This window comes from Anopheles moucheti, chromosome 2, assembly GCF_943734755.1.
Source record: "Anopheles moucheti chromosome 2, idAnoMoucSN_F20_07, whole genome shotgun sequence".
Taxonomy (NCBI): domain Eukaryota; kingdom Metazoa; phylum Arthropoda; class Insecta; order Diptera; family Culicidae; genus Anopheles; species Anopheles moucheti.
This window is the reverse complement of record NC_069140.1, coordinates 12,585,024-12,608,466: the sequence shown is the minus strand read 5'-3', so window position 1 is coordinate 12,608,466 and position 23,443 is coordinate 12,585,024. Positions and strand designations below refer to the sequence as shown.

General features: G+C 43.3%; 1 protein-coding gene across 1 annotated transcript in view; it reads left to right on the top strand.

Annotated features, from left to right (window-relative positions):
• The first annotated feature begins 10,179 nt into the window (after positions 1-10,179).
• The window catches only part of LOC128299590 (octopamine receptor beta-3R-like), a 38,038-nt gene continuing 24,774 nt past the window's right edge, over positions 10,180-23,443 (top strand). Inside the window, exon 1 of the mRNA XM_053035595.1 lies at positions 10,180-10,601. Coding sequence (XP_052891555.1) covers positions 10,180-10,601 — 422 coding nt within the window. The remainder of the gene's footprint in view (positions 10,602-23,443) is intronic.

The following is a 23,443-nucleotide window of genomic DNA, read 5'->3' as shown; positions in this document are numbered from 1 at the left end:
CAAAGACCGTTGGTAGGTTTTGAAGCACAGCAAGGTCCCGGTGAAGGATGCTCCAGTATGCACTATTGTGTTTATGGGAATAGTGTGGCCATTCTAGAGAGTCTACTGAAGTAGTTGCCTTTGAGCGAAAAGCGCAACGCCCGAGTACAGTAACCTCAAGTGTAGAGGAATTTCCCATTCGGTCGAGTATGGTTCCACATAAAACCCACTACCACGCTCGCATATCCAAAGGGCGAGATCTTGAGAACTGGTGAAGGGGAAAAAAAGGCAAGAAACTGCGATCTTTGAAGGCAATGAAGCTGAAAAATGCGACCCGATGTACCGTGTGCATGTAGCGCTAGCGGAAGCAAATGGACTCGATAATGCTGCGGAGGGGAATTTAATTGACGACTTCCAAGATCGCCAGCATCAGGGAAGGTCAAATGTTTTTTGCAACAAGGATTGAACTCTTTGCACAACGTACGATCTTCCTATCCTATCCGGCGGTAAGCTTTGCGGAAAGATGGTCAGCTTCACGGTAGACAGAAGAACCTTGAAAAATCGTAACCTTTCGTGTAAGATTTATTGTGCTGTTTGTTTTTGGATCGCATCGAAATGCGTCCGTTACGAATGTAGCTTCGGTGCAAAGCCATTGCTGTCCTTTGTTGAAGAATTGAAGCATAGAAAGGAAGTCATTTCAAGCGTAAATAAATTAAACGAAAGCTTTCTTGCCCATGAAAACTTTGTTCCGGTTAATAGCAAGAATAATAGAAATGGTTCTAAAGACAAAGGGGAAAGAAAAACGTTTTTTTCTCGAAATTTATTAGTAAAAGAAGTATTATTTTGTATGTTGAAACTGGTAAAGCTAAAAATACTTTAGATGCTTGATGATTACAATAATTGCATATGAAAATCAATTTTCAAATGTTGATAAGTTTATTTATCACAGAATATAACTTCATTTTTAGGGTAAAATTTGTAAACAGTAATATTTTTATTTAGAACATCACGAAACACATACCATAAAAGTACCTTCAAATATTTCTCTCCGCAAAATATTTCTCCTCTTTGGGACTTAAATGGGGCGGTTTCTTTTTTACTTTGACGGAGAGACGAATAATTTCAGGCAAAGCGTCGATAAATGTTCGACGAATTTAATGAAAATAAAACGGTAAACCATAATCGCACTTTCCCAAACCCAGAACCGTTCAAGCACTCTCAATCGTTGATTTTCTCGCTAGTACACGGTAGTGCTGTGAATGTATTTCTCACAAATCCACGTCTTTAAGGGTGTGCAGCGGCAACGGCATTGGTTGGCGGTCATCGGTGTTTGTTTTTTTTTCTTCCTTTATTCCGTAGAAAGGTTCCCACAAATTCGCGAAAGCTTTTGCCCGAATTCTTCAATTGGACCGAAAATTCCTTCCCTATTCCCATCCTTTGGCTGGCTGGATAACTCATCCAAAGCCCATTTCGGAACCGTTGCACAAAGAGGCGTTGGCTGGGCAATGTGGAATGTATAATATTTTTCGAAGTTCATAAGAGGTTGTTGAGTGTAGGAAAATGTTTTCCCAGCGGCCGCTGTTATGCGCACCCAACCTGGAAGGTAAACACTCCAACACATTCGGTGGAAAATAGCATTAAGAAAGGAAACTGAAAGTAAAATTTTCTGCTAGGTTGGAGCAGTGCCCATGCAATCGAGTATGAAGGAGAAAACTTCTCATATATCCTGTGGCGTTGGGGCGCACCATCTCATCTACTATGGGCAAGATGGTGAATACGTTCAGCATAAAAATGATTATTGATGTGAATAAATTATGTTACGCGGACGCACAGACAGATGTGGTTAGTTTTTGCCAGCGTAGCAAGGCTATCCCAGCCAGCATCCGGGTAGCGGTATGCATATGAGTAGGTTCAAATAATTTCCATACAACCTGAATATGAGCGATATGGTGAGCATCCGCGCCATCGTATCACATTGCAGGCACTGCGGTCCGGTAAAGCAAAGCTTGGGGTTGAAGTGGCCGTTTCCGTAAGCCGTTTCGTGCAACTACACTGCCAGGTGCCAGGTAACACGGACTTTGCCTGTACCACATCCAATCAGTATGGGTTCTATTTTTGTCGCAGCATAAATGTGCGGGATCGTTTTTCTAGGATAAGCTAGGATGGCTTATTGCGGTCAGTGAAGCCGAACAAAAGCGTGATATTATTCCTTTTATACGGAATGTACAACGATAATGTTTTGCTTAATACTAATACAGAATGTTAATGGTATACATTGAATAAAGCTTAGATTTGTGAATGCTATTTATCACACCATATGTTCATACCAAAAGAATGGACAAGGAGATACGTTGTCCGATCCAAGTGTGTATCATGGCATATTGAAGAAGTAATATTTCAAAAAAAGCTCATAAAAAGCTTAAAATAAAATGAAACTTTTGTTAAGATCACTTCGAGAACATTTTCGTAGCACGACACATATTGTAGCTCTCGTGGTTATCCGATGATGTATAGCTGTACGCATAAGTGAGTACGAGTAGTATTTGCATTAATAAAATTACAAAGAGAAAAGAAACGTTTCGTAATACGGATGAATTACGGTTGCTAACCTAACTGAGCATTCTTGAGATCATTCATAAAAAGGAAGGGGAGCAATCCCGGGAGTAAGAGCATAATCTAGCATATTTCACATTGTAGACTATTAATAAAACCTGGACTGGACAATGGACAGACATGAGTTTTTAAGAAATCGGGTCATGTGTTTGATCGTTACAGCGTTGAGTTAACCAAAAAAGAAAACGACTCGGATACTTCCAAGAGTTTAAACATTTTTTTTTTAAGTACCGCACCGGACTTGGTTTAAAATAAATGTATTCCAACGAACGTGAAATGTGTCATAATAAATGTAATGTTTTGCACTAATGCGCTCGAGCCTTTCTGCGTTAATATTCTGACATAGGACAGTACACCCTACGTTCAGTCCCAATCTGATCGTATCTTACCAGTGCCATAGTTGTCGTTTTGGACGTGCTTGGTTCCCAACCCAGCTCTGCAATATTCTGTGTGTGTTTGTAATTGAACGACCCACGAGTGGGCTAGGAATGAACTTGCTAATGAAACCTGCAAAAAATAATCACCTTAAGGCACCAGTAATCCAATTCGGAATCCTACGAGCACACAAGAAAAGGGACTCGTAAGACTCGTACTGATCGATTTGTTGATTGGATTTCCTACGAACGAACACTATCTTTCGGGATTTCGTTCTAGCAGTAGGACTGCGATGGAAGATTACTCGCCGTACTTTTGGCCCTTCAAAAAAAAAAAAAAAATAGCAAACAAAATTACCAAACAGAAAAGGTAAATGGTTCTTGCGTACTGCTCAATAGACGAGACAACCTTTTCACTGGACGGTAACAACGAGCGCAGTGTTTCTGACAGAAGGGAGTAAAGGATTGGTCCTTTAATTTTTAACAACCAATATTTGCAAGCCTCAGTGGATTAGAGAGTTGGAGCTTTACGTGCCGGGGCCTGGCAGAGCTTCGGTGAAACGAATGATTCAACCGTAAAGCTCGTTTTATCCCACCGGCTCGTTAAGGGATCGCCGTGAATGGGAAAATCTAGTTTCCGAGCGACATCAAAAGGACAGTTTACACAGCGAAACAACAACTGCGGAGCGGCGTGTGTATGTTTGATTGTGCTTGGCCAAACATACAAGCCTTTTTATTGGGCTGCGCTGCCGGGATGTCGTCGTGCTTGGATGCTTTTACTATTGTGCCTGATGGACTATTATCAACCGAGGGCCGAGACAGCATTGGGTGAATAAAATCACAACTTGTGACGCTATTTCCATGTTGAACATTTTCTATCCATTTATTTACCCCGATCCGTGATGGAATGCTGTGTGCAAGAAGCTTTACTGGGTTTTGCTGTGCGAGACTGAAAACGGAAGGAGTAGCGTCTTTTGGTGGAGAAAACGTTTACGCAAGTTTGTGTTATCCTTTTTTTTTTTTTGAACCCACGCTAGTGGCGCTCTTTGTGTTACATTCGCGCAGAAGTACCGCTTCGATTCGAATAATAGCATGTTTGCACAATATTTACAACGACTGTGTCCCGCAGAATACATTCAACAGCTATAATCCAGTGCAAACCGACCACGGCGTTTCTTGCCATTGAAGACAATCGCAAAAATTATTGCTTCTCTAGCGCTGCGGGGTAATGTACTAAAAATAGTAACAAAAGGAAAATTCTTCGTACGCTCAAAATAAATCTGTTTTTCTCGATAGAATCCTTTTACGTTCAACGACCATATTCGACGGAACGTTGTGTTGCGAGAAAATTCATCAATCACTCCGCATGTAAGAATATTGCTTTCGGCAGTACTTCTTCAATAATAAGTCGGCTCAAGGTGAAGTAAAGCTGAGTGATAGCTCACTACCACAGTGCTCGGGATTTATCCAAGGAAGCTCTTAATGCGGATTTACGTAAAATACCGTCACCATCACCGATCGCTGATCATAGCAAAAGCGTGTCGCGGCACAACAAAAGTGCTTACTAAACGCGAAAAACAATCAGAAATCAAATGGAGGAAAACAAAGACCAACCGTTGCAACGTGGAAAATCCAAAGTCCTTTTTCCGCCGGTGGGCCAAAGATGGCTTCCATGTCCTAATCCTTCTTATCCCGGCCACCTTCTTAGCGAAGGTCACGCTGTCTATGTGGGTGTGATTTTTTTTTCTCTCTCTCTCTCGTCTGAGCTGGTTTTTTGAGGTTGTGTGTGTGTGCATTATTTACAAGATCCGCCCCGACGCTCCAAGCGGCTGATTTATTCATCATTATACACCGTTTTTGTATTCCATGTTTTACACGATGCAAAATTAAAATATGCCTCTCATGCATGAAGCCGAACGGCGACCGAACTTCCGAACAGCCACACGTGAAAGTGTCGGGATCCCAAAATTTATTTATTATATCGTGTGTCGCGTTTATCTTATTTTCCGCCGCTTATTCTGGGCGTAAATTTAAGGAGAAATGAAAAAAAAACACACACAGCAGCAGAGAAAATGCCGAGGATCGATCGAAGATGGCGTATCCTGTTAACGGCGTTGCCAGGCCCATCCTTAAGTGGACTCTTATCGGCAGCCATCTGTACACGTTAATGTAATACCATAAATCTTGAAAATGCTGATCACCCATTCACACACACACACATTGATGGCAACAATAAATTAAGCAAGACCCGTGATATTGTTCATCGTGAAACAAAATTGTTAGGTAGCAATAAAAAATAAACAATGATACACACACAGACGCACCTGTTGAGCGGTGTTAGTACTATTAACGCTTTTCTTTTCTAACGTCTGTATTACGTACACGTGCTTGTTTATAATCCAACCAGCTAAGGACATTAGTCCGGTACTCATTTTGCATAATCTTCCTTGTCTTGAAACATTTCACCGAATGCGATCCGATGCGTTTGCCCGATGGGTATGACAGCAGCAGGCCAAACAACTGGCATGCTACGATTCGCGTAAAATGTCACCTTTACCAGTCGGCAGTGGGGCAGATATATCCGTAACCGTGATGTCAATACTTAATTTGTAATAAATGAAATTTTCCCCGCGGGTTTTCCCTTTCGTAAGTATGAATCTTCATCATCAGCGCGCTGTCCTCACCCGTGCCGGTATCGTTGCGAGAATTTATCCTTTTTTTTATTAATATCTCATCACCCACACCATTGCTCAATGGCTTACAGCAGGAGACGCGAGTGTTGAGAGTCGAGAGTGTTCCCCGGGAGTCAAAAAAAATAGAACCAACAGGGACAATAAGGACCAACCACCAGCTCGGATACCTTTTGCGGATATTCACAAAGCGAGAACCTGAGAAATCCGTTTGCCATTTAACCTTCTTCAGTGAAAGAGGCACTGTTTTTTTTTTACCTTCGCTAGGAGTGAGCTCCACGTTGGTGACACTGTGTTTTCTTGATTGTGTTTTTTTGCGCTCCTTCGGAAGGCTTCGGGTAGAAACTCAAGCCGCTTGCACGATATGACAGCCCGCACAGGGAAACGGCTGTGCTTTCTATACCGTAAAATGACATCGTTTTGCTTTCTGCATTTTGTACGTGTGTGTGTGTCGGGAGCGGTTGCTAGCAGGAATGTTCCCTAAAATATATCGATTTTTCCTTAAGAAATGCGGAAGAAGCACTTCAGCGAAGGGTTTTCCTTTTTCGGTGGATGGGAAAAAAATATCTACATTAACAAAACGCCAACGGTAACGGCGCGCGTGTTTGCGTGAAGTACGTTAGCAGGATACTTCCCGTCACTGGAAGCGCTCGAGTTGAGCGACCGCTGGAAATGAAATTAGTTGGCAAAACGCGGGGCGTTAAAATTGCTTACGAGTGAAATTATGTCTGGTAAAATCTGGTGATAAAGATACTTCATGTTACTGTTTTCGTCCACTTAGCTCGTTTTGGATCAGGATAATCGCTTTAGGGGAAGCTGTGTCAACTTAGCAATGTGCTTCCCAGGAAAAAAGCAATACACGGACTGGCAGGACGGTGAGCGAACGAAGGGATTAAATTAAATTTAATTAATTTCATCGATTTTGTGCTTGCAAGATTGATCAAACTCTCGGCACAACAGGCCAACATTGAGATGAGGCCACTTTGAAAGGCTGTTAAGTACATCATAGAAATGCTCCAACAGGAGCTCGTCCAAAGCTAGTAAATTAAACCGACACAAGTGGATCGGGAACTGGGACAAATTATTTGCTTAACCAAACGAAGACGAGTTGCTGGCATGTCTTGCACATAATTTGCCAATCTTGTCGTGATGACCTCGCAGCCCCGGGTACGATCGTCAGTGCCGAGTACCGAGCCGAGTATTAGGGCCCGATAACGAACTTGGCACACTTCCCAATGGATTTGGCTCAAAAAGGAGAGGCACTCCGGAGGGGAACGTAGCGGCAGGCGTGCACCGAGGAGAAAATCGGATTGGCAGCGAAAAAGCGGGTCATTATCGCTTTACTTATGGGGCCCGGTTTCGAGCCGGGGGTTCGAGCTCGCAGGCCCCCTCGCTTTTGCAGGCGTTTTCCAATCGAGCTAGCGTGTGCCGTTCACGGTCACCGCGTTGAGTGGGGGTTGGGGAAAATTCCAGCGGTGGAGTGTTTGCCAGCTGTTTGGGAAGCATTCGCTGCCAGGATCGTTTTTCACTGCTAGCATACAAATGCGATGCAAACGCAGTGGCGGGCAGTGGGATGACTTTCTCATTTCCAATTCGCTTGCAGCAGCGTAACAGGGACAGGGCCTTGTGCCGTTGCTCGTGCAGGCTTTAAAATGCTCGCAATAAATATGAGCCGGGTGCTGCTTTCCGTACAAACGGAGCATTTCATCCCGGTGCCGGGGTCATCTCCCCCTATGTAGCACGGGTAAAACTACGAACGAACTGTTTCAAACTGTGTGCGTGCTTCAGGGGTTCCATTTCCCATCCCTTTTCGCGCCTTCGCCACAAAAGAAACGAACAAAGATGCGGATGAAAACGGATGATAATGGGGTAGGACCGCCACATTCGGGAGCCTTTTGTTCGTGAAATCCCCTGGTGACCTAATTCAAGACGCGTCTTGTTGCAGTGAAAGAAGCAACACACACACACAAAGCAATAAAGAAATCATAACGAAAGTGCACGACAGTGTCGTAAGCAGGTGCAAAGGTGGTTTCCGCTATTAAAACTGCTGACAGTTTTAGCTGTGGCACGCTGCAGGGCTGGGAGCAAATAGGGGAGGCGCAATTGCACACATGTGCAACCATCGTGTTGCAACTTCGCAATGCATCTTTAGCACCCCACGACTATGTCGCTGGTTGGAGGCGTTTTTTCCAACTACCTTTTTCCCTTTCGCTTTTCATGCCCCGGTTGTGAGTGAATGCCGTCAGGAGTAATGAGTATGTCCACAGCGTGTACTCAGTGAAACTACACCCGAGGTACCCGCTACAGCAATATGAGTGATAATGTGTGCGAATATGGGAAGGACGGAGGAGTGAAAGCATTGGTAAGACTTCGCAAGACCTTCGTACCTTGGCTGACTTTCATAATGATGTTAAATATTGATTGAGCTATTTTAGCACGGCGAGCAGCCGAGGCAGTCTTTTGCGACAATGTCGGGGTGGTGTATGAATATCCATGTCTCCCATACGGAAATGATGTTAGACTCGCAAGAAATTAGGTGTATTCAACCTGCGCCGGGTGGATGGGCTTTTGCTTGATTCGGTTACGTGAACGTTGAAGTTTAGTGCCCGCGTTCGATCAAGTTTCTTTTTTTTATAAATAATGCATGAGACCTCACCTCAACCAGCTAATGTACTACAGTGTATTATGCAAAATGGCGGAAAGCGCCTTGGTGTGAATGTACTATCGATCTGCAGTAGGCCGCTTTTATTGCACCGAATGGAAGTTTTATTCGATGAGCATGATACTATTATTAGCATTTGATACGAACCGAAAATTGATTCTACTAGCATGATCATGTTGGTTTGATTAGCATACCGAGAGAGATTGTGTGTGTATATATTTATAGACACGTGACGAGAAGTGAAGTATTTTCATGTTTACACAACCTTTTTTATTCTTAAATAACTATAAGCTATTTCAGAAGAAGCTTGTCTCGGTTTTAAAGCTTTTTATATGTTGCGGACTTTAATGTAGCAACGGATGGTTTGTAAAATCATTCTATAGTGTAGGTAACAATTTGTTTGCATCTCGAATAATTCGTTTTCTTTGAAAAAAAAAAAAACACAAACCAAACCTGTTAACTTCCAAAAACATCGAAACCAATTCCATCTCGCGATTCTGACAAATGGCAATTTTCAAGGCACGTTCGTATATTTCCAGCACGTCAGCAGGTTTGTTTGCACATCGAATCGATTTTGCGTTTGGGGGTCGAGTGTTACTTTTTGTCCTTATTACGCTCAATATCGAACCATTGAAAAGATTGATGCGTTGCGGCGGTTTCATCAAAAGCCACAGTCAAAAGCCCGCACGCGGATGATGGGCTGAGCTGTGTGCCGCAAAACGGCTTTTATCCCGGATCGCAAGCAAACAAATTGAAACATGCAGCTGTTTGATGTGTTTGTGGTGGTGTGATTAAAATAAAAGCGAAATAAAAAAAAAAACACTCATCGACGACACGACAATTGTGCAGTGCGCGAATTGAATTTATACGGAAGGAAAAAGGATGTTTTTTTTTGTATTCTTGCTGCCATTTGTTGTGTGCATTGATGATCAATGTCCATGACGGCATAAATCGTGCCGATTTGCGTTTGACACATATGTCAACCGGTGTGATTATGTGCATGTTTACGGTCAGTGTGGCGGTGACTTTTTGACCCGAAATGTTTGCGAATGACATGCACATCCATTTGTAGATAATGGAATTCGAATATCGTGATATCTGTTTCGGTTCTTCAATTACGTCGTTCGTGCGATGTTGGGATGATTTTCGTCACCTTATTTCTGACACTTATTTGATTTTCCAATCCACTCTGCTCGAACAGTTATGTAACCCTTTATGTATTCTCTCATTCCACAGCTTTTGTAATGAGCTGCCACTTGCGTGGCGCAGTGCGGTGCTAATGGACAACACAGTCCACAACCCAGCAGCTTGCCGGAAAATGAATGGAAAAATGAAAACAAAACACCTTTCAGCAGCCAGTGTTCAGCAGAAGGGCCGATAGCCTAACTACGTTTTGGAGTTTGTCCCAGGCGTTTCAGCTAGGCTTAATTAAATTCGAACAATCAACGCAACTGACCGGTCGCACCCGCAGCGGGTAAAATTACGCGCTGCAAGGCACGTGTGAACGCACCGGCGGTGATTATAGTCGCTCTCCGGCAGCGACGGACCACAGACGCGATGCACGGTAATGACTTCCATCAACAGAAGCCACCCAGTGTCCAGCGTGCAAACGGCACACCCATCAGAACTCGCCATTACATCCGGGACGGCACCATCGCTCTAAATCGTCCGCGGATTGCACTGTTTGCCGTGTGTGCGTGCGTGTAAAGCTTTCCAAGTGTGTGTGTGTGTGCATAAACCGTGTGCAATCACAAATGTGTGTCAGCATTCGAAGGACATAGCGAAACACCAGTGTGTGTGTGTGCCGCTCCAATCCCGGGTTGTGCGAGTGTTGAGTGATGCCAAAGCGCACCGGGTGAAAATGTTTACCAGCCGCAGTGTATCGACGGCAGCACCGGAAGTGAACGTCGCTGGGGCTACGCTGCATTTAACCGGACCGATCCAATCCACCCTGAACGGTACGCTCGCGACCGTAGCGTCCGTGATAACGTCGGCGGCCGGCTCGCCGACGCTCACCACGCTCACGCTGGCACCGACGTCCGGCGGTGGGCCGGAACCGGACGGTGGCGGCGGTGTCTGGAATGGGACCGCCGACCCGTCCGGGACGGGCACCGCGGTCAACGTGACCGAACCCACCGCGTCAACAATCGTAGAACCTTCCGATCGGCTCGTCGAGCTGACGGTACTGTGCTTGAAGAGTCTCATCTTCGGATCGATCATCATCGGGGCTGTGCTAGGCAATGCACTCGTTATTATTTCGGTGCACAAAAATAGAAAGTTAAGGTGAGTACGAATCATTTGATTTGTTTCATACCGAAAAAAATATTAAAAGGAAAATATATTATCAATTATGAGTCTAACAGCTAGCAAAACGGTCAGAATTATCAAGAAACTGAGGCATTCGTTCAAAATTCCAAATTGATACATTAATAATTCAACACCACTTTTGATTTCCAATCATTAAAAGGATACACAAAGAGGAAAGCAAATTAGGAAAGAATGCATACAGTTTGTCCACTTTTCTCCTGCTTGAATACGATTACTGCTCGCATTTACATTGTAAACCCGATTTAACCTCCGCGAAGCAACATTACTTCAAGTGCCAATGCGCCTGGCGCGTAGCTCAAAACCATTATTACGAGGAACCATTAAACTCTTGGCGTTTCGATAACAGTATCGTTACTTGCTTCTTCATGCCCGCCGGAAACTTTCTGCATCATGCTGCGACTCGTCTCGTATAATTGATATAAAAAAAACTTTCCCGATCTCCATCCTGTACCCAAAACCATCGCTTCAGCGCAGATTATGACGAAAGAAAAAATTGGAAACATCTCACCGACAGTGTAAGAGTTATGTTTCATTTTGAAAGCGGGAAAGGAATTTGTATAAATAGCACGCGAGAAGCTTATGGTAATGCTCCGTCAAGACGATCCCCTCCTGTCTGCACTGGCGGAGCGCGCGGAGAACGGAGGATATTGTCGTGCAATGATATGCAGCAGTTTGTCGAGTTGTTTAGTAAAGTAGAAAAGTTTAAGAACATTGTTTCGGTCAAGTTTTTCTTCGCTACTTTATCAAACGGGCTCGAATCGTTTTGGGTGGGAACTTTTTTGACTTACGGTTTTGTTGGGGATTTTGATACAGTTCTTCCGACGGTCGGTTTATTTCACCACCGTTCGGTACCAGAAACATATTCGTTTTGCAGTGTGCTCATTTGCATTTATTGGAATTCCTTTCTCGGTGGTAATAGACTGTAACAGAGAAAGGTAAATGTGTTTCCCCTTATTCATGAGCTGATATGGCAAATGAAAAGGTTTGGAAGCGGGTGTTGGTTTATAGCTGCAATTATTTAACCCCCAGGGTACCGCTCAGTTCTTTCGAGATATTGAATGAAGCAAGTCGTTCTATTCCATCGAATGTGTTCTACCAGAGCAATGTTGAAGAGGCGGATCGTTGCCGTGCGCTTTGCCTCGAAAGGAACGTGACAATCGATTATGTGATGGGTCTCGTTCTTTAGCCTTTTATCTTTGAAGCAACATGTCATTTGCATAAGATCGATCCAGGAACCATCGAGCGCACACTTCCGCTTCCCGTCACTTACGTAAGCCGGGCGCAAAAAATCGATGATAACGAAGAGAAAATAGCGAAAGAAACTGTACGAAATGTGTCAAAAAAAGCAAAAAAAAAAACATTATTTTGCAGCCATCGCCTCGTTGACCAACATGGCGCATGGCGGGCGGCAAAACCTCGACAGGTTAATTGATATTTGGCAAACAAAGGCAAGCAGTAAAAGAAAATCAATCAACCGGCAGCTGGTAGAAATCATTATCTTAGCAGACTGGAACCCGTAGATGGATTGGGTGGCAACCAGCGCCGGCCTTTTGATCCTGGCTGGAGCTTAACCAACAACCAAAGGACAATTGGTGAGCCCTTGGGCGGAACCGGTGCGCTCGCGGACGGCAGTAATGCGAAACAAATACCGTTTGACAGGTAATTGACACGTGGTCCAAACTTGCTTACCTGCTTCCGCTTCCACACGCGGTGAATAAATCGGAACAGCCAGTTCCACGTCGGGGAGGAAGCAAAGCAGAGAAAGCAGAACGAAAAAAAAAAGAATGAAACCACCATCACTTTTACCACGCTTTCCAGGTAAGCTTTGGGGATTTTCACTGCTTGACTCTATTAATCAATACGATCACTTCGACAGGGCGCGCAATATCGAAAAAAAACCCAAACACCTTAGCCTGTTGATTTATTAATGCGATGCCACTCAACGTCTAGATCGATCGATCGTTTTCTTTCGAAGAGGAGTAGCAAATTCATGCGTTGCTACGCCATTTGCCAGCGGTCGCCATAGCAACGAGCATGCAGATTTCGCGCTGTATTTGATTGATGCGCAATGTTTGCCATCATGCTTTTATTCGCCGGAAGAGGGAAAAATATTAACCACTGTTTTCCTTTTCGGTAAAATAAATTGTAGCAAAACGCAGCGCTACGAACGTTCCCCGAATTTACACGGTTAGACTTATCCACGCATATCAATTATAATTTTCACTCTGCCAGACACGATGCCGGATGGTTTCGCATTCTGCATGGCTAAATAAATAAATAGCTGGTGTGATTTCATGTGGTTTTCGACTGTTTTCCTATTGTTGAGGCAGTTTCGTTGAAATTCGTTTCCCAACACCGTTGCCTCTGTGGAGATGTCTACAGCACAGTACGGCAGTGGAATTATTATATTTACCCTAGCTTTGAGGCAATGAAATATTCAGCATCTTGTCGCTTCGTTTGCTGCTGCCAGGCTCGGGGCTTCGTGGGCATAGAAAGTAAGGAAAATCGATGCAAAAATCGTTGTACCTGTACGGTTGCTCTTTTGCTCGCTTCCACGAGCGAAGGGTTTTTGATGCATCAATAGCACATGGTATAAATGAATAATGGGTTTTGGAAATGCTACACAGTTCAATTAGTATATTGCTTCGCTACCGATCGCAGCAATGGGAGCGCACAGTAAGAACCGTGCTGTACGTAAGATAATTTAAAATGTATGAACTACTGCCTGGGTCTGCCAATATTGCTTAACCCGTTGTGGGATGCTTAGGGTGTACTGGGCCTAAAGCTTTGGCTTTATTTCAATATCAAAGCTATCATTACGTTTTGGCACAATAAATGTGCCTGATCTTCGAAAACTTGTCTGCGGTACCGTTCTGCTTATTATTCAAAGCTTTATCCAAGCATTATGTGACTCATCAAACTTGCAAAGTTTTTCAAAAAGTTTGATCGATATCAAAAGTGCTCTACGGTACGCCGATGTAAACTGCAATCAATGTCGAGCGTGTGATGAATACTAAAATTATTATTTCCCCCCGGCGGGACTTCCTGCCGCGTAGGGGACTTCCTCGCCTCTGCAATATTCATTACTCGCAGGCGGGGGATGTGTACCCGGTGTTAGCAACAAACAACGGCAAACGGAAGGAGAAAATCAATTTTTGCTGTCTTTTCAACAGTACCATCTTTGGTGCGGCATCCCATGCGCATTGTATCTTCCTGCACCGTCCGGATGCCTGCGTTCGAAAGTTTTCCGATGTACGGCAGATTCTATAAAACACTAATTACTTCCCGTCTGGCGCAGTTGTCACACGAAGACATGGAACCATTTTTCTTCGTTTCGCCATTCGCATCGGTACGGTTGCTCACAGCCCAAACCTGAAACCAAAAGTACGCATCGGCAATAGGGCTGTGTTGCGTTGCCGTCGGGTGTTACGGGTCGACGGATTCGACTCCGTTTGGCAGTAGTACAATATACTACGCTTTGCCGATGTGACAGCAATGTGGTATAGTGTTTCTTGGAAGCGTAGTTAGATGTGCTACCAGTGTTTGTGATGGGTATGCTGGAAGCTGTGATTAATTCAAGGCGCTTTAATGGCATCTTGCAGCAGCATCATTTGTGGCTTCGTGGTGTGAAGCATTTTGTACCATTTCGCTGCTTTACATGTGCATCTGACTAAAGCTTCGGATGCGATGTGTCAACAAGTAAAGCGAGAGCTTAATTAATAGTTAACGCTGATGAATATTTTACACCATCACATTACATGAAATCTATTTGTTTAAAATTAAAACCATGCACCACACACGCAATTTTCACAAATGAGATTTCCTAGTTTTGTTTCCATGTTGTATTTCATGGATTTTCTTCGATGTCGCCACCAAAACGATATCCAAAGATCTTGTAGCGGCTATATTGAATATGGCTAAATATTGTCTAGGTCTTCTTTTCTTTGATATTCTATATTTTTGCTTAAATAAAAAAAATATAATTGCATACAGAACTGCACTTCGCAAACTGGACGCGAAATTCCGATCGTGATATTTCGAAACCCGAAAGATAATTTCAAAGAAACCCATGATTTTCTGGTTCAGATGTAGCTGTACAATACGATTCTAATGGGATAAATATCAGAACATTGAGTTTGTTAAATAGTCTTTTGTAAACAATTTTAAACAGTTTGATAGTGTTTTTTAAAGCACTTTAAACAGGAGTGTTCTGGGACGACATTGCCTTATTGTAAGCAAAGGACAGTTTTTAAATATAAAGATCAATTTTGTAAAAGTAAAGGTAAAAAATTGAGACGCTTACGAATTAAAAAAATATTTTAAAGCTTTACATTTCTATGTATCGACTTTTCAAAAGTCCATAAGGCAAAGAAGAAAATTTTAAACCTTTTTTGGACTTTAAAAAGTACCAACCCAGGATACATCATGATTCTTTAAGAAATATTACCAAACCTAAGCTTAAAAGACTACCCAAAAAAAATACAAAACCTCCAACTGTTGCTCTTAAAATGTGCCGTTCTTAGAAGATATTTGATTCCCAAGTGGTCCAAACCCTGTGAACGAAAGTGTGATTTGCCGTAATAGGAAACCCCCTGTGATATGCAAGCAGTATTATAGGTATCATTGTGGCTGTACAGGTATCGAATCGGTCTACACGCTTCCTTCAGTGAAAATCACTTGTTAGCGGTTAAAGCACGACAAATGCGATCGACCGTTTGTTGGCAGGCGGTTTAAACGTGTTCCAGTTAAGTTACAACTCATGGTCCCGCAGAAACCTTAAGAGGCTTGTCTCTCGCGCGTGTAGGATCGATAGTTTGTTGCCATTGGTAGCGGTGTCGTGGTGTTTTATGAAGCATGAGTCGATTTTGATGACCAGTGTCAAAGTTTTTACGACGGGCATAAGCATACGTTGGCCCCAAAAACGGTTAGACGGTACGTACCGCGAGGGAGGCCAAGCGCGCGGTTTGGAGAGATTCGGAAAATTGGTTTTGGTGAAAGCGAAAGATAACTCAATTTCGAGTGCCGTGAAATCGAACTGCTTCGACTGTTGATTGGATTCTGCTGCGTTTCGTGCTCAACGGGCCAAAAAGCGTCAGGTCAGAGTTTGAACGTGAGGCAATTGCTTTCTCGGGAGCGAGTTTTCTTCCTTCACGCCTCGCCGGTGTGGGTGACTGCGAGGCGTCGCAACGTTTCGGGGATGTGCAAAAATTGATTTCATTTGCGTCTACTCGCTCCGACTGTCGGCCTTTCGGTGGGGGCGGTCGGGTGGGAGTCGATCGTGGTGCTAGTTGATTCATTTCTTTAGCAGCCAACGTGGAGGCCGAAGACTTTGCTAAGCACCCCTGAATAATCCTTTAATTAATTGCAATGAAGTTTGGTCGCTAGCTTTTTGGAGGTGGAGAAGTATCGAGAAGTTTTACGTATTTTCGTACTTTAACGTTGGATTAATTGGAATGGGTATCATGATTGAAGATTGGGAAGAGTTGACAGATGGCACATTGTGAATTATGTTCACAAAACTAAATCATCTAAATTGTACGATAATTACATTGAAATTATAGACAGCTAGAAGCTGCTGGAAAAGGAATAGCTTTTCGTTTCTTTTAATTGATTGTATAAGTGATAATTTGAAAATTTGCCAGATGCTTAATACAATCGGATTTGTTTCAAAAATTAAACTGCAATTAAGAATTTTCCTGATGGATCAAGCAATTTGTGAACAAAAAATAAGTGTGAAATTTTTACACAATTTATATCTTCACAAGAAGCGCGAATGGTTGTGATAAAATTAAAGCACCCGCACATCAAAGCCATGTCTATCCAGCGTTCAACTTTAAGCTCGTTAGTCATTGCTGCGTTGCGAATGTTTTAGGTAGCATTAGTCTCCGGTTACGGTTATCGATCAGATTTCCTTTCAATAGATCTAACAGCCAATACCTTCACCATCATTTTGCATCATTTCCCCCCGGGACCGCGATGGGACATGGGGAAAGTTCAAGAAGGTAACATCATACCATCCATCGTCCAACACCGCAAGCACACAGACGCTAGAAGTTGGAACGAAGCTCGATCGATCCTGAATACTCGAAGACATCGATACCGTGCCACGACGCTGCCATGTACCGGTCGATATACTTCCGCAAACGTGCACAAATCGCGAAGCCCATGTACGGGCCTTAATGCTCCGGGCTATGATTTGATCCTGATGCTGGTTGCGGAAAATGGTTTGTCAGAAATGCTGGCTGAATCCTCGTTTGAATACTCATTTCGGTGACTCAAGTTCCATCTAAATGACTAGCCCGGATGCACTCCCAACCGTTTGAGATTTTGCTTGGCAGAACCGAACCGGCCTGGGTCGGATGTCGAAGTGTGTTGGAAGATTAATTTGAGTCATGATTTAATGATGAATCGTCTGCAAGGTAGTTGTGCTGTCATCGAATACCTGATAAGAATGTTGTGTACATTGGCGTACAAACAGTATCGCATTGCTCTGGACATGTCGCCCTATTCTTTGTCGAATGGCTTTGTGTAGCCGTGTTACATCAACAAACCGAGATAGCGGAGCATCTATTGAGCTGAGTTAACAGATTCAGCAGCACATACTGTCCAGTTCACGCGACAGCCAGCGGGCATCACCAGTATCAAGAGAAGTCGGTTTACTTAAGCCGTGTGCGAATGTCAAGAAACGTCAGCAAATACGAAAACAACACGGCGAAGCACTTTCCCAGCAAACCAGATAAAAACACTTTATCGCAAAGTTCAACGGATCCTATTCAAACAAGGGTGACGCATGGTTTCGGTGTATTGTTTGCGTAGATTGACTTTGGAGTCGGGCGGTTGGTGCGAAGTTCTCGGTAGGATATTTGCTTGCGAAACATTCTGTGCAGACAGAAGTCAAGCTAGCATTACAATACCCGGGAAGAAAAATAGTACAGAAAATTCAAACGTTTCAAGTGTTCTCGTCGGTACCCTTTCACACATGGTCTGTGAAAGGGTGTAATTAAATTGTAACCCATCGAGCTGGGTAGTGGATTGGGTTGGGACAGTACTGACGCTGTTTGGTAATAAACTTTTGCTTTAGGGCAAGCTGTTTGCTCACAGGAGGTTCAGTGAAATAAAAATAAGAATATACGAATAACATTGTTGGGCAATATAAAAAGCGGCAATTCCAAAGTGGAAAAAAAGCTCATTTACTTGGAGTGCGAGGCTGGTGAGAATAATGCAGGATGCAATGGATATTTCATGCTGAGCGAATAAATTGAAAACTCCCAGGGCATGCGATGTAAAAATTGGAATGGAATGAATAATTGGGAAACCTTTTCATCACGTTAACAACAACAGAATGAAACGCTGTGCAGCCAATAACTCAAAGATCAATTGTGATCTGTCAAGGATCTTTGTGTGACTTAGAGCTTTAATTGGAAGTAAAAATGGTACCATCCAAGTCGTATAATTGAGGAAATCAGTCGATTATCGTTCGTGTAGATCACGACGACTGAGACTTTGTCCGTTTTAGACTTTAATAATTACAACTCTTGAGTGATGACCTAAAGCTTTCCAAGAAATCTTAACGCAACTCTGGCAGCAATAATGGTGATTGGTTATTAATCCTCCAAACTCGTCTCAAACTTTCGACTCCATCTCTTGTGGTTGTTAAAATACTGGATAAAACATTTTTCAATAAAAATTCATCTTAAGAAGAAGTATTATCGATAGCTTGTAAACCCTTAGTACTATAAGTACACTCACATTCGCTGACGTAAATGTCCTAACGGGCCATCCGGCATAGGTTCTGAGGCTTGAGGAGTTGTTAGTCCGTAGGCGCTCCGGCGAATCGGGCAGTTCCCTGACTATGGTGGTTCCTGTTTTAACAGGCATCCTTGGCAAGGATGTGGGTTTCTCTATGAAGATTCTCTCCTCTGAAAATCCAAATGAAGTACACTCACATGTATATCTGAGAATGGAACTGAAGCCAAACTTGGTGAAAATAATTTATACACCTTTGTAAGGAGGTATTAACAAATTTGCCGAAAAGTCTATATGGGTTGATTACTCCACAAAAACGACCCGGTTCATAAAATGTACAATTTCGCATAATACTGTTAACAGCTTCGATCCATTCCAGTTTCAATGACGAAGCAATCTGTTGTTCATTCGCACGGCTTCACAACATTTGGTAGAAAATGCCTGCCCTGTATCACAGTTAAACCTTTTCCCCCATTCTGTGTAACTAATTTTCTCAGCAACACGGTAGACAGATTAATATTCATACATAACATGGAAAGATTAAGTCGAATCTACAACATTAGCTACCCTCGATGATGAAGCAAAATGGGCTTTGGCTCGCTCTTCCTCACTTGTTTGGCTCTTCAGCCATCGCCGCTTAGATTGCTTTTAAAAGAGAACCCATTGTGCGAACTAATTGCTACTGCTGACCACCATCTTGTAAGCATCCCGCAAACCCAATCGGTTCCCGTGACCGCATTCCAACTCCATGTAGCCAAGCTTCGGGGCGAGAGCGTGTTGCTACGGGTTGCGGCACTATCGCGCACGTTTCCCGTCGGCGTCGTTAGGAGGTTTTGAGCGGTGGTGTCTGAACGAAGTTGAGCCTCACACCACCGAAGCAACCGGATGCATATTATAGGGCTTTTGTGGCCACTTCGGGCTGACTTCGGGCAAGAAGTTCAGGGCATGGTTGGTCGAAATGGGGTTACGCCTGGCCCACACTTGCGAAGAGTTTCATGAATCGTCCTTCCCACTGTACCGCACCGGTTAAGTCGGCACCGGTCCGGGTTCGATGTTTTGCCGGTGGGCTAGTGTTGTTCTATAATAAAAGCCATAATATAGGTAGGCATCGTAACTTTCGTTTCCCCCCACGCGGAATCGTTCCGTTCTACCCGCACGCACGTAAATTGATTCCATTCCACAGCATAATGCGTGTGATAAATCTCCACACGGGTCCAGTTTGTGCCGTTCGGTACGGTGGTGTAAGGAATAGCGATTGGACTCGATCATGTGCGCAAGCTTTCAGCAAATTCCCGCCATTACAGATGATCATCATCGGTCTGGGTGTGATTGCGGATGCAATTATGTTTTTTCCAAGTACCGCCCGACGATGGATGGATTGCAGCACGCACAATCACCACAAAAACAAGATTAATGTTGCCAGTCTAATCACACAACGGGTGTAGAGCAACACAGCAGACAAAGAAGCAATCCACATCAGTCAAGGGGTGCGCCATAAGGCGCTACTTACAGCTGTAATTTGTCCTTACAAGAACCCCAATGAAAGTAGCACGTGAACGTCGTCCACTCAATGTCGTCGGCTGGCAGTATTTATTTGTACATCAATCCTCAACACGCCATCAACCAGCGCTCTTTTTTTTGTGGTGAGTTCAGTTGAAAGTAAAAACGCTACCCTGAACCTTCGCTGCTACTCTGCCAGCTGACTTCCACCCTTTCCATGGCATCCGTGACCATGGCATCCAAGACACTACTGACCGTCCGGAGGGTAATTGCTGGTCAGGAAACAGCTTCGTCCACGACTGCGTGGGTAAATATTGCGTGTAAATGGAATTATTGGCTGTTTAAGGAATGGAACGTGACGGTGTGGGTGTTGAACCCCGGACAGCATGGGGAGTTCATGGACGGATTTGATTCCGTGTTGTACTGGTCGGTTCGTGCTGAGCAACTGTTTGTGAACTGATTGTTTGTACATTGTTCCGTTGTAGAGATGAAATATTATGAGTACGAGAACGAAACGAGGATTTAAATAATAGCAGCGAATGATAACAGTAAGGAATAGCATTTTCTTAACAAAATAAGAATCAATGTATCAGAATTTTTGTTTATTGATTTTGCTATTTTGTTCCGTAATTTAATCTTATGTTTCATAGACAGTTTGTTTTTCCTTTATTTATATTGTTAGTTGTTTTTTTTAAGTTTAGAGAGTTTTTTCTGTCTTTTTTTGTATTAATTCAAACTTATCTATTTCCTTAATAGTTCTTCTATCCTTTCAGATATGAGATCGTCGAGAAAACCCTTATCTTTACAATTATTTTTGTTATTTAATGTAAGAAACATGTATAAGAAATAATATAAGAAACATCAAAATATTATTGTACTGGTCTGTGTTACAATCGCCATCCGTTTGAGCTTATTTTTGGCAAATAATTTCAATTTAAACTCGCTCGCTTGATGGATTATCCAACTCCAGCGAGGGATATGCCAAAATTAAAGTTCTCCTGTCCACGAACGGTGCAGGATTTGCGGTGGTTTTTTGTGGCGTGGAATCGATTTCGGGGCTTACGCTCCGACAAAGAACGAAGCTTCATATCGTCCACGTCGTGGGACGTGTAATCTGTACATTTTTCTCCCATTTACTACACCAAAAGGGATTTCACCATTGATATCGCTCGTGGGGGATATCGGGCAGTGTTTCGACCATCCGTTACAAGAATGTAAGTTTGCTCACTGCTGGACAGAAGTTTCTCGTCCTGTGTGTTTTTTTGTTTTCGTCCTGTCGCTGCCTGTATTTTTCTCGTCTTGCAGCCCGGCCCCACAGTGGTGTTTTTTTTTGCTGCCTGCTCGAACAGGACCGTCTGTGAAGTGGAGCGGGAACAACATAGGAAAACAAAGCCCGTACACAGGCACACGCACCGGTAACGCAACGATTCGATCGGAATCGCTCGAAGGATAATATTTATTTTATTGAATCAAATCGCAAAATCAATAACGATGTCGAGAAAGTAGCCCAACCAGGAGGTGCCCAACGAAGGACGATCTACGTCCATGCTCGTGCCGGGTAGGATTGGCAGCAAACAGTGCCACACAAAGCTCACAAAAGTATAAGCCTGTGTGCGTTTTTTTTTTGTCTCTCCGTTTTGCTGCACAGGAAGCCCTCGGCAGGAAAGCTTTAATAGCGTTTGTGTGTACCCAGGGAGCATGAACAATGGGGCGAGCTGTCACTGATTGCGAATTTCCTCAATCGAGCTCAACATTCAGTGCGCTGTGACATGCTAGGTTAGGATTGGGTGAATCCGTTTCCCGGCTGCAACCAATTGTTGCAACCATGTCTGCACAAAAAAGACGACAAAACGTAATGTCATGTGTGTGTGATTGGCTGTAGTACTTAATTGTTCAAGGGTTATCTTTGTTTTGATAGAATTACACGTTACCAGTACTATAGATGATCATAGATTAATTAATTTACATATAATAGCACACGTTCTAGCACTGCTCCAAATACTTCTATTTTTGTACAACGTCATAATTTAAATTCTCTTTAATTATATAGTGTTTTATGTTATTACATATTTTTATATTATTTTATACATATTTTATTTAATTTTATATTTATTTTCATTATTTTTTATATATTATTTAATTATATAGTGTTATTTTGAAGTGCTTTACTTAACTAAAACTTTATTAAAAATACAGCTGTACCTAGTTGAATATTTAAAGTTTTATTTTCTGTTAGATGGTAATTAAATTGTATTATTTTTAACATATTTTCCCGCACAATGAATAAAAAAAGCTTTCTTGTCACTCTTTATGTAATTCATGCTACTCATGACACATTCACGGCAAACCTCACGTAACAGCTTCCGCCTGTCTGTCAGTCACAGAACAGTGAGACTGCAGCTATCTGCATGGCAAAACTATCTGCACGGTATCTTTCACAGCCCCGAATGCCACGAAACAAGCATAACCATAATTGTGTGGCCAAGTGTGAAAGTAATTTGCGAAACATTATGCAGCACTCTGCTCAAGCGCAACTTTAGCAGACACACCCAGCAGAAACCCGAGCCATAATATGATTTTGTGGTGGTTAATAACACAATTAGTCTATTGTGTGAATGCCTTCAGCGAAATAACTTCCTGGCAGTATGATTGAGAATATTTCATATCCGCATTGTGGCCCAGTAAGATGTCCTCCCCCTTCCCCGTCAATGAAAGCTAACGATAACCAATCAAGAAATCATCGACGAGTCGATGCAGGACATCCTGATGCGATTGTTCCGTACGTCGCCCTTAGCATCCTGGCCATCATTTGCGTGGTAGCAGATAGAGCAGCACTAACAAATAGTGTTACTCGCCTTTTTATTTTGCGTGCTGCTTCTTACTGTGCTATTCCGCCTTATTCACCGCATCCGTGCGGAGATTGTAAACGACAGCATTAAAGATGCAGCGGGTAAATTGTTTGGAACGGTTGTGAGCGTTTCTGCTGCTGCTGCTCATTTCTGCTGCCGCTGTTTTGTCCCGTTTTGTCCCGGACGGCCCCATTGCTGGAAGGTTTCGTGTTTGGAAGCAGCAGCTGGTGATGAAGAATGAAATTTGCAAGGAAGGAAACCCGAAGCTACCCGTTCAGCTCAACGCAACCGGTTAGCAAACGGGTCGAGTCGCTTGCATGGTACGGACATGATGGAGAATAGGAATTGTTTGATTAGATTTAGTGCGCCTTCCGAGTGCACTTTCCAACCCGAGGGCTGTGCCACCGTGCGGGGGAGCGAGCGTTTCTTGACTCGAAAGGATGAAGTTTTCTCCATCATTTCCGTTGCGCTATCTTCGTTGCGCTTGGGGAATGGAAGATGGGTTTAACAAATTATCGTAAACCAACAACCAACCCCAACGGTGCATGGCACCAGCCACACACATTGCACGCATACGAGGACGGGAGCATGAAAGTGCAGCGCAAGAAACAAACGGATACGAACGCGAAAACCATGACAATCGAAGAAATGCTATCGGGAGGAAGTTCCGGCACAGATCATTGGTGCTAAAAGCATAAAGAG